The sequence below is a fragment of the Thalia democratica genome, chromosome 1 (assembly GCF_965202585.1).
Source record: "Thalia democratica chromosome 1, ktThaDemo2.hap1.1, whole genome shotgun sequence".
Lineage (NCBI taxonomy): Eukaryota > Metazoa > Chordata > Thaliacea > Salpida > Salpidae > Thalia > Thalia democratica.
The window spans coordinates 49863911-49883199 of NC_139165.1; the positions used below are offsets into that span (position 1 = coordinate 49863911).

The following is a 19289-nucleotide window of genomic DNA, read 5'->3' on the forward strand; positions in this document are numbered from 1 at the left end:
CTTGTTTCTTGATTCCACAATATCTCAGTCTGTTTCCTGATGTTTGTTGTATTAGAAATTCCTAGGGGTAGCTTATTGACTGACCGGTTATCATCCTGAGTCCACTATATTTTCTATGAGGTTGTTGCTAATCTAGAATTTTCATTTATCAGTAGCGTAGTTAAATTAACTACATGGACAGTGGACACATTGCTTTCAAAATTTATTTTGATATTTTTATGCACTATTCTCAGCTGCCCAAGTTAAATAATCCTTTTTTTTGTCTTTTTTAGCAGTTTTATTGACGGAATCCTAAGCTTTTTACTTAAATTTTCCGCCGGCTCAATTGAATTGTGTATATTTTTAAGCCTGGCTCATTGAGCTAGCTGTGACTAAAATTTAAGACATATTCAAGATACTTAAATGTTCAAATTAGTAATACTTTTCAGAGAAATCATTAATTGTAAACGAACTTAGTTTTTTTTTTAGATTTTAGTACTAATACCTTAACTGTGTTTTAATATTTCTTGGAAACACACTAAAAAAGTTTTCGTAACTTATTCAATCAACAAAAATATTGACGAAAGTCTACTGAACCGAAGCCTGGAGTTTCATATGCCGTGAGACAAGCTCAAGTTTACAAGGTTTGATCATACCAGTTTGATCATCAGGCTTAAAGCTTTCGGTAGACTGAGACCGGTTTTGTCCTGATTAGGACTCATCAGTCACTCACAACCGAAAATCTTGCAGTCTTCAATCTACAAACGGTTTATACATGCAAGCATGATGTATAAGGTTGTGACTGACTGATGAAACCACACAGAAAATGGGTGATTACTTAGCTTAGCCTACTATCGTTGTCTACCAGAAACCGTACAAAAAATAGTGTCACAACTCATCTAATTCCGTGAGTTTTTGGCTAAGAAACCTTACTGGTTAGTTAACTAAACCTCCATTCGTTTCCATCAAGAGTTATTATAGAGATATAAATTAAGTTTTGTATGTTGTAATATTTTTATCGTTAAATAGTTTTTTTAACTTTATCAAAATTTAACTTTACTTATTTACAATCTGTTTTAATTAATTTGTTAAAGTAATCAAAAATAATTAAATTAGGAAAATTTTAGTGTGAATTTTATTATATAAATGGCTTAATTGAAAAGAGGTTGATTATTAAAAATACGACTGTTTGTTTTTATCCAGCTATAATTAAATAATAGCTTGCTTAATATGACTGGATTAGCAAGGATGCTCTTTATTACATTAGTTTTCGTATATTTAATCGTGTTTTATGTTTTAGTTTAGTTCTATTTAGTCAACCCTGTTTTCTTACTTGTGTAATATTGTATAGCAGTAAAAGTTGTTTTTATTAAAACAAAATTAAAAATGAATAAACAAATGTTTGTTAAAAATAATAAAATCAATATACTGTTTATAGTTTGATCATATTTTTTAATAAAAACTAATAAAATGTTTATTCAACAATTATATAACACATGCTTACTCAAGTAAAGTATTATAAAAAAATATAGTTTTCATCTGTGCACATATTGAGAAATATTTGTTTTAAAACATTAATGAAAATTATAATTTGTTTTAAAATTGCAATAGTTAAAAAAAAAATCCGTAGTAAAAAACTAGACAATAGGTTTACTTGAACAAAAAAGTATAATTACTTCAAAGTAATTTGAAATTATTATATAAAAAGATATCATTCTTCTAGTATAACCTACTCTTTATTTGTGACTTTGTTTTTACTAAAAACAGTGAAAACTAAACAACTAAGTGCATAAAAATATATGGCTTTGAAAATTTTAAGACAGTTTTAAAAACAAAGGTCATGTTTCGAACATTTTAAGTGGCTGGTGTACGATGTGATCATGAATGTAAGTAAACAGTGGTAGATAAGTGAGGAAGTCTAGCAGGTTGAAATGGGAAAACTTGGACAACTCTTTTCGAATCTGGAAAAAAGTATTTTATAATCAATGTGCTTACAACAGCTCTTTCAAAAAAATTTCAAAAAAAAAAAAGTATAGGTTATGCTTGGCAAAGTATCTAGATCTGGCCTACCAATAGAAATCATTGGCTCCTGACCTACTTATGCAAAATATCAAAAATTTGATTTTTATAGCAAACAATTTTTAAATTATTTCAAAATAATTTTTAGTGCACTGTAGTGCGTAAAATATAAAAAACTCAGTAAATTTGAGGTTTTGAAAGTTTTTTTTCTCTATTTCAGAGTATAGTTCATCCAAAATATACAAGCTGCAAATAATGCTGTTTAAACAAGTCCAGCCCGAAAAAGGCTATTCGAGGTAAATCGCGCACGCCGATTAGAAAAAATTGCCCACTACTAATGTAGGCTATACAAAACACGTTAACATTTTATTACCCATTTTTAAAGCAAAAAATACTTTTTTATATTTTAAGATTGAAAAAAGTTATAAGCTTTTAGTATTTAATAACTTTTTTTTAATTTTTCAAGGTTTTTTTACTATTTTTAGTATACAAATGTTAAATAAAAATTGAATAATACTATTTTTTAAGATAACTGAAATGAGTATTTTTCTACCCTCTGTATATACTTTGAAGAACGTTTAGTTTTATAAATTGGTGATATTTTTAAATCTAAATTAATTAATCTAATTTTTTTTTTTCCATTCTATTTTATCATTTTTAAAACTTCTAAAACCCTGTACAGGTTAAAAATTGATAAGACTATGGAACTGTTAAGTGAAGTATATAAAGTATAAATTTATATTTTTTTTAATCAACTTTCACTGTTTTTTATGCTTACAATAAGATTTGAGAGTCTCAAGACAATTTTCATTTTCATTTTAAATTTTTTAGAACAGAGTTCTTGATAATTTTATAACGATAACTTTTTTGCACTAAATAATAAGTGTTTTATAATTCTAATGGGAGTCTGTTCTTACTAAAAAAAGTGTAAAAAGTCAAGGAAAAATGTACTAATTTTACTTAACGTTTTAATTAAATTAAAGTTTAATCTAAACATCAGCCTAAAAATTTAATTTTAAATAGTTACTGAAATTGTACTAAACTACTTAAGGTATAAGGAAACTTAGCATTGAAACATTTCATTTAGTTTTTTATAGTACTGTTTTGATTTTTATGAAAACATTAAAATAGCTTTGCCTTGTCACGTAGTTTACAAAAATATCATTACTACACGGTATTATTATAGATTAATTGATAACAAAAGAAATCTTTTTAGTAAACATTTATCATTGAATTCCCTTTGTCACGGTACAACATGATTACCTACCTTTTGTTGTCCATTGTTACTTTAGTTGAAAAGGATTAAAAAGCTATAAACGTCATCAGTCATTATGAGAAATTTTCAAGAAAAACTTTTACATATAAACTTAATATTTTTTAAGGTTTGATATAAAACAGAATAATCTTATTTTCTACCAATTATTTATTAAACTAAATACAAACTTGTTTGTTTTCAAATCTAGACAGCAAACCAGCTTCTATTTCAAATAACAAACAGTCAATTGACATTGTTTCATCACTACTGTTGTCTACAAGTCTTTGAAACAGTTTCTTACCATGATAAAACTTCCAATCGATTGATTGAAAGTCCATGCTGTTCAGCATTCCTTTCATAAACCCTCTAAAAATTAGTTTTTAAAATAAAAACATTGAATTTACTAATCAAATCATACAAAAGAAGTAAAACTAACTCTAAAGACTCTATTTTTCTGGTTAGTGATAGGACGATATTGAACAAGTTTTGATTCATTTTTCCCGTGTATATAGGCAAGTTTGAAAGTTCAAGGATCTAAAAAGGTTTAAGGTAAATTAATTTGAAATAATAACCAAAAAAAAAGAACAAAATTAAGCAGCTGTACTTTCTAAAAGAGAGTTTAAAAGATTACTTTTTGTTTCAGAACATTAACATGAGGCTTACAAAAGCTTTATAATTTATACGTCGTTTTTCTTTTTGCAGAGTCAACTAGTATCACCTGACAAGGCATTAACATCCTTAAGCAAATAACCAAAAAAATCTAACTCGATAAATGTACTCTATATGAGCATCGTCAATGTCAGGAATAACATAATCAATCGCTAGTAGCGCCTCAAAACCTTCTAAGTACCCGTCCTTGTTGTTGTCGTGCTGTGACATTGTAAAACATTGTAATTGAGTGTAATATCAAGTGCTTCAAGTGTGTAATATTACGATGAAATCAATAGTTTTTTATCGTACTCAATGATAAGTTATAATAAAAATTTCTGTTAAGATTTATTATCAAAATATAATGAAATTTAATTTACTTTAAACATTAAAATTACGATAGTATTTTAATTAGTTTTTAAAGATAGCTCAGTTTTGATAAATTCTTATTTAAAATTGTTAAAGTATAGATCAATGTTTAGTATAAAAGCAAAAACAAGAATGCCTAAAGATAGTAAGTTAAAATATTTGTTCTAAGTTTGTATCTTACTATTCAGGATATAAAAAAATAATAAAATGAGTTTCAAAATTAAAAAATAAGAAGAAAATCGTATAAGACTTTTATCAAATATAATACACACTTCTATTCAATTTATTTAAATAAGGTTTACCTGTTTGAAAACACGCTCATAATATTCAATAAGCTCAGGGTCAACTATACAGTACGGTTCCAAGAAGCTACCTATTTAGATACTAAAGGTTTAATTGTAAACAAAACTAATAAAAGCATTGATTTATATAAACTAGTTATGTTGCTAGTTTTGGCTAAGCTTAGTTTTATATATAAAGCTCGAAATATTCTGTACAAAACACTACACACTTTATTTTAAGGTAATTTTTGTTTAAATAAAAAAAGTTACGTTAGTCCTTACAAGTTTTTTTTTTTGAGTTTCAAAATTACAAGAATACAACTATACAGCTAGAAAGTCATCGTCAAATACAAACACTTAAAAAAATTGTAGTTTGAAAAGTTTGTTATAAATATTATAAGAAATACTGTTAATCAACATACTATGCTATTTCTAGATGTTCTCAGTAATTTAGTTACTTGTACTAGTTTTTTAGTTTAAAACAGACACAAAAAGATTATAAAATTGCTGAATTAAAACTACTTTCTTGGTTTTACTAATGAGTACCAAGGTAATAAAATATATTTTGTGACAACGCATAAAGACTAAATGACTAGAAAAAAAAAGTTTTTTAATTTTGAACGTAGTAAACTCCTTGAAATAAACCAAACTCAAATTTTATTTAAAACAGTGTGTTATTCTCTTAACTCATTATTTTGTTTAAAAAATAGTCCAATAATAATCTTTCACTAAAGTGAAGTTTAATTTATTTATTCAATGTATGATGCATTCGTCGAAACATATTACATTCTTACTAAAATTTTGATCATTTTTATGATCATCTGAAAATTCTAAATCATTAAATGTTGACTTTCTTCTTTCTTTCATTTTATCGAATCTTTCTTGCGCTTTTCTTTTTCTTTTTAATGCAAGAAGTTTTGCTTGGTTGTCAGCCCATCTGAAAAATTTTTTTTTTTTTACTTTTTTTACTTATGAATTTAATAAGTTTATCAAATGTTTTAAAATTTACGATAATAAAAGTATTAATTTTTTTTTGAATAATCTACTAAAACTTAGCTTATTGGCTTACGACGCTAGTTTATGATTAAAGATTGAATATTCTACTAAAGAAGAAATATTTAAGGTAAGTTAAATCTTTTTATAGTTCAAAAAGTTATTAAAAGTTATACGTGTTATAATTACACAAAAAATACCTGAAAGATGAGTCGTTTTCAGTAGTAGTTTCAACTTCCTTAGTTTTGATTACTTGTACTAAACTTTTTCTAGGCTTTCTTTTACGTTTTGTTATACTTTTTTCAGTTTTCTTTTCTGTAACAAAAACTTACAAAATAACTTTTGCTATCTGCGTTAAGATATAGATAACATGGGTAGGTGCCAAATTTGCACGAGATGACAAAATTGCACGAGGGGACTAAATTACACGAAGACACTTTTGCACGAAGTGTTACTTTTGCACGAGGGAACATTTTTGCACGAGCAGACAATTTTGTACGGAGATATTTTTGCACGGGTTGAATGTTTTATTGTTTTGATTTTTTGATTTTTTATCAATTTTAATTTAATTTCTTTTCGTTTTTTTTATTTTACTATCACTCAGGGGCGTCGCGTGGGGTGTTACACTGTCGCAACTGCACCACCTTATAATTTTGTAAGAAAAAATTAAGTATCTATAACGTTTTCGTTACATTTTAGAACAAAATCTCTTATAAAACTCCAATTTAGAAAACGACCATTTTGCTCACTACACTGCCGCAAATTCTTAGCTGACTGCCGCAAATGAACTCAAAAAAGCAAAATTTATTCAAGAATTACCGCAAAATCAATATCTTGCGGTAAGTAAACTAAGTTGAAAATCCCCCAAAACAGTACAAGCTTAAGTATCATTCGACAAGCTATTGTAAACAAAACATGAAAACAAAGCTAAGCAGATCAGAGGCGACTGGAGCAGAGGCATCTCGATCACCGGCAACTCGAGCACAGGCAATTTGAGCAGAAGCAACACAAGCACAGGCGATTCGAGCAGAAGTAACTCGAGCAGAGGCAACTCGAGCAGAGGCAACTCGAGCAGAAGTAACTCGACCAGGGGCAAATCGATCACTAGCAATTCGAGCACCGGCAACTCGGATTTTTTTTTTCTGTACCACCTAAAAAAAATACCACGCGACGCCACTGCTATCACTGTTACCCTTAACTCCTACCCTCGGTCGGTAACTTTATATTATTATCATTTATTTTTTTTTACTATCACTATTACCCCTAACCCTTACCCTCGGTCGGTAACTTTTTTTCTTTTTAAATATTTTTTATTTATTTATTATCTTTTCTTGCTTTTTTTGATAATAATTTGATTAGTTATTTTTTGATTTTTACTATCACTGTTACCCCTAACCCTTACCCTCGGTCAGCATTTTTTTTCTTTTTGTTTTTTTTATAAATTTATCTTTTTTTTTCTGTTTTTTTTTTATATATTTTTATTTTTTTTTTTTACTCTCTTGCGAAAATGACCTTTCCGTGCAAAATTGTAACTCGTGCAAAACTGATCCTTGGTGCAAAACTGTCTTCGTGCAAAATTGACCCTTCGTGCAATTTTGTTTTCGTGCACTTTTGACCCGTTCCCAAATAACATAGTAGTTAAAACAAACTGTGGTAAAGCGTATCTGGTAAACTAAAGTGTAACTAAAGTTGTTAGTTAGTTTTTTAGTAGTTTAATACTTTTCTTCTTTATATTAAATTTAATTAAGTTTAGATGTAATTTTCAACTAAAATTTTGTTAAGTGCACTGGTTGTGTGGCCTTTAGCTTGTTAAAATTAGACCAGCTATAAAAAAATACAACATATTTATTGATTTAAAGACTAAAGTTTTACAAACCAATTATTTTTGGAGAAGGTATTCTTATTTCAGGTTCTTTTTGCAATTCTTTTGGTATTGCTAATGAAGTTGTATCATGGCTCTCAACTTCAATTTTTTGACTATGATTATCTATTAAGCTGGTATTCAATTTTTCATAGTTGTATAAAAACGTATGTGGTTAGATTCATAGTGAAATGTTAATGTAGTTTATTGTTAAACTAAAAAAAAGTGTCGCGTATAAGTTTAAATATTTTTTTTGTTCAAAAAAGCTCTTTAAAATCTTGTAATATTTTGTAGTCAATCTTTTCTTATTCATCTTTTTTTAATTTAAAGAACATTTTTTATTAATATTGATTATCAAGTTTTATAAAAAAGATGTAAGGAATATAAACCAACGTAATTTTGAAAAAGTTACAACTTAGTTTTTTATTTGATACAATAAACTTTTTTTTTTCAAAACTATATTTTGTCTTGTACAAACATATGTACCCTTAACTACAATCTAAACTTAGAGATTTTATTCTTTTTTGAATTATATTAAGATAGTTTTGAGCGTGGCATATACAAAATTACATGTTTCAAAAAATTAAAGACACGTTTAGACAATTATATTGTAGTTAAATTATTTATATGCCAAGTTAATTTTTGGAGAAAGACACTGTGTTAAAAGTATTTGTTTTGAAATATTATCTATTTGCTTCAATAAAAAAAAAAACAAAGTCTTTAAGTCTTCTAATAAATCTTGTAAAAAAATATTTATACTACAACTAGACTGAACTATTTCAAAAAATAAAAACTTAAAAACTCTTAACATTTATATTTAAAATATTGTGGTGTGATAATGACTATGAAGACTGTAAATGTTAAAGATTAACAACGGTATTAGTTGTTCAAAAATTTTTTCATCACATGTTTGATAATATTATTAAAATAAAAATAAAACAATATATTTCTATACTTTTACAATACTTTCTACTGTTATATATTTAATTTAGTTATCTTAAATTGGTCAGGAATGTTTAAAAACATATTTAGCAGTTACCATTATTTAATGTACTTATGATTAATTGTTTATCATTAGTTTGTCGAAAATATATATTTGAACATAAGGTCACTTTACAATTAGGAGGACATGTAATAAGCTTGTTCCAAAGTTTACAAAACTCATATTCATTGTTGCCCTTTTAGCAGAAATTACAGAAAGCTCCTATATGTTAGACATTATTCTTTTTAGTAGTTAGATAATAATTTTTTACTTCAACTACTAATTATTGCTCCCTCAGAGCCCATTTTGATCCAAAAAAAGAAATATCGCCCATTTTGGTATTCAAAAAAAAGACTTCAAGTCCTAAATGATACACTTTTTATTACTAATAATTAATTTACACAAGATAAAATAATGACTCAAGAAATTTTTTATTATAAAGTAGTAAGTAAAAAGTTCAATTTGAATATTGTTGCTTCCTTGAAAAAAAAAAAAATAGCATGCAAGAATACTAACTACAAAACTGCATACTTTTTTAAAACAATCTAACAAATATTAACACACTTCTAAACATCCGACTACAAAAAAGAGAGTTAATATGCCGAAATTTATGAATAAGTTTAACACTAGTTTAAAAGTTATACTAATGTAACTAAACTTTTAAAAATTAAAATTATAAATCTACTGATACGCAAAATATTACTTTAACTAAACTATTACCAATTATTAGTGCTTCTTTTGAAGTCTCTATATCAGATGAGTTACTTATTGATTCGTTCTGTAAACTTTCTATTTCAATTTTCTTCAAGTCTTTAACTTCAGTGCAACCACCTTGTTTCGATAGCTTGTCTGACTTTAATACTTCACAGCTGCTTTCTACTTTACTCTCTTTCAATTTAGAAATATTAGATACTTCTGATGTTTCCTCATGGACTTTGTTTATTTCTTTATTTCATATTATTTGGTAATTTTAAGTAAAGAAAAACAACAATCAGGTACAAAAATTTCTCATTTAGTCTACTTTTTAAAAAACTGTTGAAAATGATAATTAACAACACAAAAACTGATTTGAAATGTAATAAACACTGTTTTAGTTAATGACCATGCAAATATTCTTTAACTTTTATTTTGATGTTTTTTCTACATATCACGCATATGAAAACATGCAAAAGAATTTACAATTTTTTTTGTAATTCTCAAAACCTGTTTTTGGCAGGTCAGAAACTGTTTCATTAACATTTTCAGAAACAGAGTCATCATTTTCAGGATCTACTATTCCTGCCTCAATTTTTTCTGAATAATTAATTTTTTCGCCGAATTCTTCCTCTTTGAAGTCAGTGCTGCTACCTTTGAGGATTTTAACTAATTTTAGTGAAGTTTTAAAGAAAATTCTAATAACATTGAATATAGGTAATTAGATAATATTTCGAAATTGAAAATAATGAATCTTAATAGTTTTTATTACTTTTTTTTTAACCATTTTAATTTTTCCTTTGTAAATAAAACTTAAAATTAGAATATAAAAATAAAATACACTATCAATAAGATTTTTTAGACTTAAATAAACTTTGCACTGACTTTTATTTAAATAAGTTCTATCTTTTTGAAGAACATCTGCTTCGTGAAAAGTTTCACTTAAAGTCACTGAACTTAAAGAGTCTATCGTTTGATTTGAGTTTGTGCTAAAAGTGAAAAATAATACATATTTAGATAATAACTATCAAAACTTATTTGTAATAGTTTTACTTTTTTAATTACTTTTTTGAATTATTTTCTGTTTGTTTTAATAAAAAGGACTGGGATGTCATACTAGTTGAGTCTATCTTAAACATCTTTTCTACGGTTTTTACATCGTTTTGGTCTTGTTTTTCTTTTATAATTTCCTCCACGTTTTCTATCGTTTCTATAGCGATTTTCTTCGTATCCCAATCTTAAAGTTATTAAGTTTTTTATACGAAAGTTTAAGTTAAATAGTTCTTATTTTATGTGACTAATAAAAAATATCAAAAATTAAATAGAAAAGTATTGAGTTGAACAAAATCATTAAAAAAAAGAAATATGATAGAGATGATTTAAATTTAATTCTAACAGTACTCGACTTTATTATAAGAGCTCTGTTTTTTTTAACATTAAAACAAAAAAGTTAAACAATAACAAAAAATTATTTTTATGGAGGTAATAACTATTAACTTAAACAAATATCAATGCAGGCTGTATGTATTGCAAGTTGTTTTCAAATACATAATGCTAGTGTACTAATAAACTTTCAGAGTAAAATTAATTTTGTTTTTAACTTGTTTCTAACTACTTATAACAGAGTTTATAAAGTATGTCAATAAGTTTCTTAAATTATAGCTAACTTTTGTAAGTTTAAGTAAATATACATAACAGCAAATTTGTAAGTACTAAACTTATTAAAAACCGAATTAACTATGCCTTTTACAGAAAGCTTAAAACTATATATCTTTAATACATTTACTTTTTTCAATTGTTTCCAGAATCTTTTTAGGAGGAGAATACTTTTTCAACCAACTTTTTTCTATGTTTCTTTCAAGACTAGATTTAAAAGGATTCTTTGGGATTGTTGCTGCCTTCTTTTTTACTTTTGGTATACCGCTAATTTTTGGTATTTTAATTTTTCTTTTTATTCTGAAAATTGACACTTATTAAAGGTATTAATATTTTAAAGAAGTTGATTTTTTAAATTATGTATAGTTAATGTAGGTGTTACATAAAAAAAGTACAAAAAACTTTAAACCAGAAAAGAATATACAAGGAATTTTTTTATAAAAAATAAAATAGTAGGTTACTTTCAGCGACTCAAGTTTAGATATAAAAAATGCTCAAATTTTTTTATTGTTTTAATAAAAAGTGCAAATGTTTTTCCAGTGTTCAAACAACTAATTTATAAAGTACAGAACCTTTTTGATAGATAAATAATAACATATTGATATATAACTTTATTCACTTCACACTTACTTTGGTTCGGATTGTTTTTGTAATTTACTTTTTAATCTTTCACTGAGTCTCCAATGATAAGGATCATGCTTAAAGCTACAAAATGGAAGTTCTTTATCAATAAGAAGTATTTTTTCATTTAGTTGAATGTAGTTTTTCCTCATATGCTTCTATTAAGTTATAATTTGTTTGTATTGTGTAATTTATTCATCTATTTATCTACTAAACTTATCTTAGTGTTCACTGAAGTATTTTTTACCTGATATTGAAATACTTAATTTAGATCTTAATCTTAATTGACTAAAAAAATTAAACTATTTGAAAGTCACTTATAAATAAACTTTCACTATAATTTTTATTATAGTGACAACCTAAATAAAAATGAGAAACAAAGATAGTTGATATCAACATGTGACTTAATCGTTTTTTTAGATTTTGTTTTTGTAGAAAACAAATCTTTGATATAAAATAACAACTACATTAATACTACTAAAACTTAATAATTTTATTTTTAATAGCTACAAACTAAACTTTGTTGAAACATTATTACTAAAAACAATGTATAAAATATTATATTGAATCTTAAAAATTTAAGTTAGTAACATGATATTTCCTACTGAAAGTACGAAGTAAAATAAATATTAAAAACTATAAAAAGGTTATTTACGAAAATACTACTAAAATACAATTTTGATTTTCTCACATACGTTTAAAGTAAAAAGATGTTTGTTCAGTATGTGTTTTTATAAATTTTTCCACTTGTAAAAGTTTATAAGGTGTGTGCAATTTTATTATTTACTTACATGTGTCAAAATCTAAAATCAAATAACAGGCTATAAGTTGTTAAAAAATTTATACAAATTTAACGGCTCAAAACTAATATCAGATACAACAGTTAAGTTTTATAAGATCAATATTAACAAAATTTAAAATTAAATAACAAATAGTATATACAAAAAAAAATTAATTAATTTTGGAGATATTATTTTTTAATTTTGATTTTAATTTGCACAATTAATATGTTTACAAGTAGAGTCTACCTTAAAATTTCCTTTTTTGATATCTTTTGCATGAACATACTTTGGAAAATCATCAAAGTCGTACGATAAAGGTTTTAATGAAAAGGGGTTAAACTGCTTGTAAGTTGTAGATTTTTCAGACAGTTCATACAGCCGTACTCTTAAATCCTTTGCTCTATTTTCAATCTTACAGTTAATTTTAATTTAAAAACAACACACACAAACATATTAAAAGTTATATTTAAGTTTTGTACAGAAAAAAAATTATTATAGAAAAAAATTATTATATGCTTAACAGTTTAAATTTTAGCTTAAACACAATTTACCTTAAGTCATCTCCGTATAACCCATAGTTCATCGAAGAGTCATCAAAACAGCTCTGTTTTAATTGTATTTTACCAAAGAAAGTTTGTACTTTTTAAATAAGTTGGTTACAAAGCACATATATATTTTTCTTAGTAACTTTATTATCTTTTAACAAGAGTTTTAAAAACTTTTCGAAAACATTTTAACTATGATTAAATTCTATTGGCATAACTTTTTTTACAATAAAAAAGACTTACTTTATCAATTAGTGTTTTATCGGAAGACAATGAGTAAAACAATGATTGTCCACAACGATTTTGCATGTAGTTTTCATAGGTTTTTATTAACCTTTTCTTAACACTGTCCTGTTTTTTTAGCTCAGTTTTAAGCCAGTCACCTTCAGTATCCATACTCATAGTTGTTTTTTTATGTTGAGTAGCTTCATTTGATAGTTGTTTTATTGGTGGTAACCGACAGGAATATTTTGGTGAAAACTCATCTACGATATTTGTATTCAAACAAAAAAAAAAATAGAACAAAAATAACAAAAAAACTAAAAGTTTACCAACCTGCTGTTACTGTAGGCCCTCTTACTATACTTTTACTATGCCGCCATAAAACTTTATTTTCATCCGAGTAAATCATTTGAAAATATCGGTTTACCTTCTAGCTATTTTTTACCATTGTAACAAAAATATAAAACTAATATAAAAGTAACAACTTGTTTAGAGAGAAGAGAAGACAGAAGAAAAAATATTGACTACAAAAAGCGACCGAATTTTGTTTTTCGTTCTCATAAAATTATTATAACTATTAATAATCTGTTCACAATTTCTTAAGTTTTTACCATTATAACAGTTAACAAGCTTTAATGAGTAAATGTTTTACTTCAGTGTAAGGTTTTAATAAACATTTCATTTAAGTAGTTCAACTTTATAAGCTTTATAGAGTTTTTAACGCATTAAAATTGAATTTAAGACGTAAAAGGCCGCTAAAGTTTCAGAAATTAATGCTGTAGTAAAAATTAAAAATAGGAGTCATAACCTTGTATAAGTATTATTTAAAGTATATAGAATCAATATAGACTAACTGACTTGAAACAAAACGTAAATATTTCTTTAAAACTACGCATAAAATAAAGTAACTACTAAAGCAATACTTTAAAATTTGTAAAACTATCAAATTCTAAAATAAAAAACATTTATATTCAATTTAAAAAATATTAGTAACAAAAATAAAGAATAACATGACTATACAAAAGTTAATTTATTTTTTTAGCGAAAAGCAATAAATTTCTCAAAAAAAATAAAAATCAAAAATACTGGATTGTTGTTTGATATAAATTTGAAAAAGTAAAAAAAAACTTTTAATAACGTTTAATTTAATAAAAAACATTATATATAAACAACAAATTATTTAAACAAAACAATTTTCAATTTTTCTAAACAAATCTAAGAGAAGAGTTTGGTCAGCTATGTTTAAATTTTACTAACCCAAAAACTAGATTTAAATGGTAAATAATCTCTTTTTATGATAGTACTTAAGCATCTGACAATTGACAAAGTCCTTCTAATAAACCACAAAATGCTTTGCAAACAAACTTGAAATATATTTGTACTTAAGATTAGTAGCTACTTTAAAGTTAGACCTTTGAAGTATTTATATGAATTTTGATGAAGAATAAATATTTTTAAAGTTATTTAATTTTTTTTTTTGTTTAAATTCAATAAGACTTTACTGAAACTTACTAATGTTTTAACAAACTCTAGCAAAATAAAGGGAATTTAAATTAATTTTTTTTGCAATATTAATAAAGTACAGAAAAGTCAAAAAGTTTGAACACATTCTGTATCACTATTAAACAAACATAAATAATAAACTTAAAAGTATCTGTTAATTTTGGAAAATTTCACATAAAAGTTACTTTTAAAAAAATCATATTTACTTTTTTGTCGTAGAGTTTACAGTTTTATATCTTTTTCTAAAACAATTAACTTTTAGTATAAAAGGATGTTTTGATAAGAGAAACATTTTTTTTAATTTTTGGTTTAATTTTTTTTTAATAAAATAGTAAGAGTAAAAATTTTGAAAAAGTAATAATGGTGTAACTAGACTAAGCTGAAAAGTTTCTATATTGTTAGATTTACTAATTATAGTACTTATAACTATTTTTTAGACAATAGTTTAAGCTTTTTTGTTAATATCTTTATAACTTTTTTAGTATTTCAGCTGAAAAAATAAGTTTAACATAATTTAACTATTAAACTTTACTTACTAAAACTGACTTAGTACTTCTTATACTTTTTTTAAATTCTCTTAAAAAATGTTTCAATTGAAATAAAGTTTAGTATACACCTTTTAAAAATAAATAATAATTTTACCACGTTTCGAAATCTATTTTTATTTAAAAATCTTTTTAAAAACTAATTAACTTTTTTTTTTTTCACTTTTTACTATTTACAGATAAATTAAGCCTGTTCACAATTTACCTAGAAAGGATATCAGTAAAAGTTTGATTCTGAAACTTTAAGTGATAAACCTGCGTTTGATCAGTCATGCAAATTTAAAAAATAATAAGGTTACTTTAGGTATTATAAATATAATTATAAGCAAGTTTTAGCATGTTTTTTAAATAGTTTACAATTCTTAACTACTATTAGCTTTTTATTTTATTTCTTTTTAGGTCTCTACGATATTTCCTAAAATTTTGGTTAAATTTTTGATAATAATTATGAATCTTAATAAATTAATTTTACTAAGCAAAGTGATATACTATGATTGTAATCTATAGGTTGAATAACTTACTTTTATAACTTCGCTTAGTTTTAGCAAACTTAAGTTTTATTTTGTTTACCACTTAAGAAGTTTAATAAAAACGTTTAATGATTTATTTGTAGACACATTTTTTACAAAATAATCTTTTACTCTGACTTTTATAAGGAGTTGTTATATTCAAACCTAGTTTGATTTAGAAACGTTAGAGTATTAAAAGTATTAGTAAAGCTTTTGCTGAAACATTTTTATGTTTGTAAATAGAGCAATACGCTAAAACATCTGAATTATGGTTAGTTTAAATATTTTACTATGAAAGTTATACAATTTATCTCTAGTATATCTATAATATTGGGATTAGTTTTTTTTTTGAGAACTTAGTTGTTATGATACGTATAAAAAATAGTTTATAGTTATACCTTTTAGTTAATTTAGATTGTATATAATGATCAATTAATTAAAAAAATATATATTTATTCTTATTTTAGTTTTAAATTAATTACTTATCACTTTTTCAAATAAATATGAATAACTAATTTGTACTTTTAATAAGTATAATAAGAAGTTTAAAGCCTTTAGCAAAGAAATGTTTAGTTTAGCAAAGTTCAGAGTTGTTTTAAAGTTACAAATTTAAACCATAAAATATCAAAACCTACTCAGAACAAACTAGAAATTAAAAAAAAACATAGCTAAAGTTATTTACTTTCAACAAATTAGGATCCCGGTTCAGAAACTTTAAACTTTTCTAATTAAATAGTGCTAAATCACACTCCGAATACAGTTCTATCATCACATACTGATATATTCTAGTTTATCATTAAATTAATCTGTAAAAATAACACCGTTTTATCAATTTTATTATTACCCGCACCGTGTTTTTAACTGTTTACAAGTATGCTTTAAATTTAATAATAAGTAAGAAACCAAGCTGAATTTTATTTTATAACAGTTTTTTTCATTTCGAAAAGATTTTGTTATATATAGTTTATCGAACGACAAACAAAAACACTCAACATACTTAGTCCTATAACCTGATGCACGAAAAAAACTTTTGGTTATCGAGTCGTACACCACGGATACATTTAAAGTCTTGTCTATCACTATACATTACAGCATAACTTTACAAATTTACGGTTTCCTGCGACGACTATTTTTAAAAAGTCTGACCACAAAAGACTTTTACTATCACATGAAGTACTTTACATATAAATGACTGCCAAGCACAGTTGTAGAACTTTAAGTTAGGCGTACGAAGGTTAATTGGTTTAGAATTGAATTCCATTAATATTAAAATATTCCAAAAAAAAACAAAAGTTAGTATAGGTGTATCTTGAAACGACTATGGATCAGTTAAGTTCCTTTCGTTTGATTCAACTTTATTTTATAATGCGCGTATGAAGTACAAGTTTAGAACTACCTTTTATTTTATAATAAACTTATAGTAACTACTAAAGCAAATGGACTTAAATTCAACACGAAAAAGAACTCGATACTCATAAATATGGTCAGAAGACCTTATGTATAAAAATTCTACTCGACATAGTAGCCATTTTCCCCAAACATTTTAGCCAAAAAAAAATTTTCAAAGCTTAATCGTTATAAATAAAGCCTCTTTTACTTTAGTTTGATTTTTAGATAATTCGACAAGACTAAAAGTTTGACAACTTAAGTGTAAGAAAACCATAGAGTATACAGCTTGTAAATGAAAAATGAAGTTCAAATTCTGGCAACTCTATTATTTAGGCAACGAATACACATTTATTATATATTTAAAATTTTAAAATTTTATAAAAAATGAACATAAAAAATACTAAGACAAAAAATATATTATTAAAAAAAACGAATAGTATATGACACTTAATTCAGTAATATTTACATGATACACAATAGTAATCAAATTGTGTATAAATATCTCCTTAGAAATATCAATTTACTTATATTTCTAGCAAATTAAGTAAATCAATTTACTAGCAATAACATAAATATGCAATCAAAAACTGAACCAATGTCTCTCTTACCTTATAATGTAATCGATAATGATTAAACTGAAAATATAACTTAATAATACTTTGTTTGTTTTCAGAGATAGTTCGTTATAAAATTTGTTTGATTTTTTTTTAGTTGAAGAATACTTGTTTCTAAAAGGTTGAATCATGAATTATCTAAATAATTTCATCTAGTATATCAAAAATTTAAAAAGAAAGTCATGTACATTTCAAAATATTTATTAAACAGATATTAAATTTTACATTTTTAAACTGTATTTAGATATACTGATCATTAAATAACAGATTCTATAAACACACTGTTGTTTTTAAAAAGCTCAAAAATAAAAATAAAATGTATTTCTAGTATCACATTCTATCTAAAGAAATTTTCAATCTTTATTATAGTAGCGACTTAATTGTTCTAATGTTTTTTATAAATATTATATATAAGTAGTTTAATTACAAAAGTTAATGATCATTAAGAATTACTTTTTTTTTTGTACAAAATGAATAACACAGTTTTTTTATAAATAATGTAAATATTGGTCAAAAATTTAATCTATTAAGATTAGATTATCATAATTTATTAAAATTTTAGAGCACAGCTTAAAACTAATTGCCTGTCTACACTAAATTAACTTTAGAATACGAAATTATTTGTTTTTCTCAAATATGAAACACATGTATACCTAACAAAAAAATAAATTTGGCATTTGTATAAACTTAAACGCTAGGTAGCAATACAGTAGCAAGTACGAAGTGTGGGATTTGCATTAGTAAAATTTTATAAAATCTGTATACTTATTGAAAACAGTTCAACTACTTTGATAGAAAAAGGTTTTTATGAAATGCACGTGATTTTTCAATCTTGTGACTAGCTTTAAATCTTTATTATTTGTTAAGACACTTTTATATATGGTCAAACTTAAGAAAAAAAAAGGAAGATTTTTGTTTTTTCTAATGTAGCTGTTTTTACACTTTTATAAATTTAGTTTATGTTGAAGAGTTTATTATAAGTTTAGCTAACAAAACTGTAACTTATTGAATTTTATATTTTTCAAAAACTATAGTTTTCCATACAAATATTCCTACCGCGCAATTGATATATTTTTAGTTATTCAACAATAGCTTACAACTTCATTCGTGATAGTCTTTAAAATTGATTTAGCTATTAGACTAAATAGTCATTAGATAAATAGACAGATAAAAATGTTATATTGTTTCTTTTTGATTGAAAATTTGCAAAACAGTTACTTTTAATATTAAAAATTATCTATAAAAACCTGTTCTACTATTATACATTTAAACCTATCTCTTTATATAAAAAAATTAAGAAATAACACAACATATTAAAACATATTAAGAACTAAGACATTTTTGTTTACACGTTTTCGTAATAATTTTGTATACTGCTGTGCTAACACAGAAAACAAAATTAACTAGTTTAATTAAGTTAATCATTGGCTTAACGCAACTAAGAATTAAAAAAAAATAGTGAGTATATTTAGTTTAAATTGAGATTATTGACTAGAAGAAACTATAAAAAAATTTTTATTTGTATGATTAATAAACCTTAGAAATATAAAGTAGTAAAGCCTTAGAAGTATAATAGTATATTCAAATTTAAAATGATGCATAATCACTTTTGAACTACAAAATTTCAAATTGCTTTAATCACTTGCGTTTAAAACTATATTTGAACAACTTAGCTTTATATACATATAAAAAAACTTATGTAAGCTTTTTTAGAAACTTTAGCCATTTCCGTTTCAATATATATATTTCATCACATTTTAAAATTTAAACGTTACTAACTTTCTCAAATTATATTTAGTAATAACATGCTTGTGAGTTTAATT

General features: G+C 24.7%; 1 protein-coding gene across 3 annotated transcripts; it reads right to left on the reverse strand.

Annotated features, from left to right (window-relative positions):
* Positions 1 to 1457: 1457 nt before the first annotated feature.
* On the reverse strand, positions 1458 to 13468 carry LOC145849291 (uncharacterized). 3 transcript variants are annotated; one of them, XM_082954462.1, is made up of 18 exons: positions 13240 to 13468; positions 12928 to 13169; positions 12691 to 12743; positions 12386 to 12539; positions 11367 to 11515; positions 10867 to 11036; positions 10146 to 10317; positions 9966 to 10069; positions 9591 to 9734; positions 9108 to 9275; positions 7421 to 7531; positions 5745 to 5859; positions 5346 to 5488; positions 4573 to 4643; positions 4019 to 4123; positions 3690 to 3787; positions 3442 to 3619; positions 1458 to 1940 (listed from the first exon to the last, which is right to left on the reverse strand). In XM_082954462.1, exons 1-18 carry the CDS (start codon positions 13313 to 13315, stop codon positions 1818 to 1820), a joined length of 2376 nt encoding a protein of 791 aa, XP_082810588.1. In that variant the 5' UTR covers positions 13316 to 13468; the 3' UTR covers positions 1458 to 1817. The 3 variants fall into 3 exon arrangements, with proteins under 3 accessions (XP_082810588.1, XP_082810587.1, XP_082810585.1); XM_082954461.1 differs by having other exon boundaries at positions 7421 to 7507; positions 9108 to 9332; positions 13240 to 13467; XM_082954459.1 differs by having other exon boundaries at positions 1459 to 1940; positions 9108 to 9332; positions 13240 to 13467.
* Positions 13469 to 19289: the final 5821 nt, after the last annotated feature.

Coding starts and splice junctions, on each gene's coding strand:
- LOC145849291 (XM_082954459.1), bottom strand. CDS start 13,315: ATGATTTACTCGGATGAAAATAAAGTTTTATGGCGGCATAGTAAAAGT. Junction 12,540..12,690: donor TTATACGGAGATGACTTAAG/GTAAATTGTGTT, acceptor GATTGAAAATAG/AGCAAAGGATTTAAGAGTAC. Junction 7,532..9,107: donor AAAAGAAGCACTAATAATTG/GTAATAGTTTAG, acceptor CCAGCTTAATAG/ATAATCATAGTCAAAAAATT.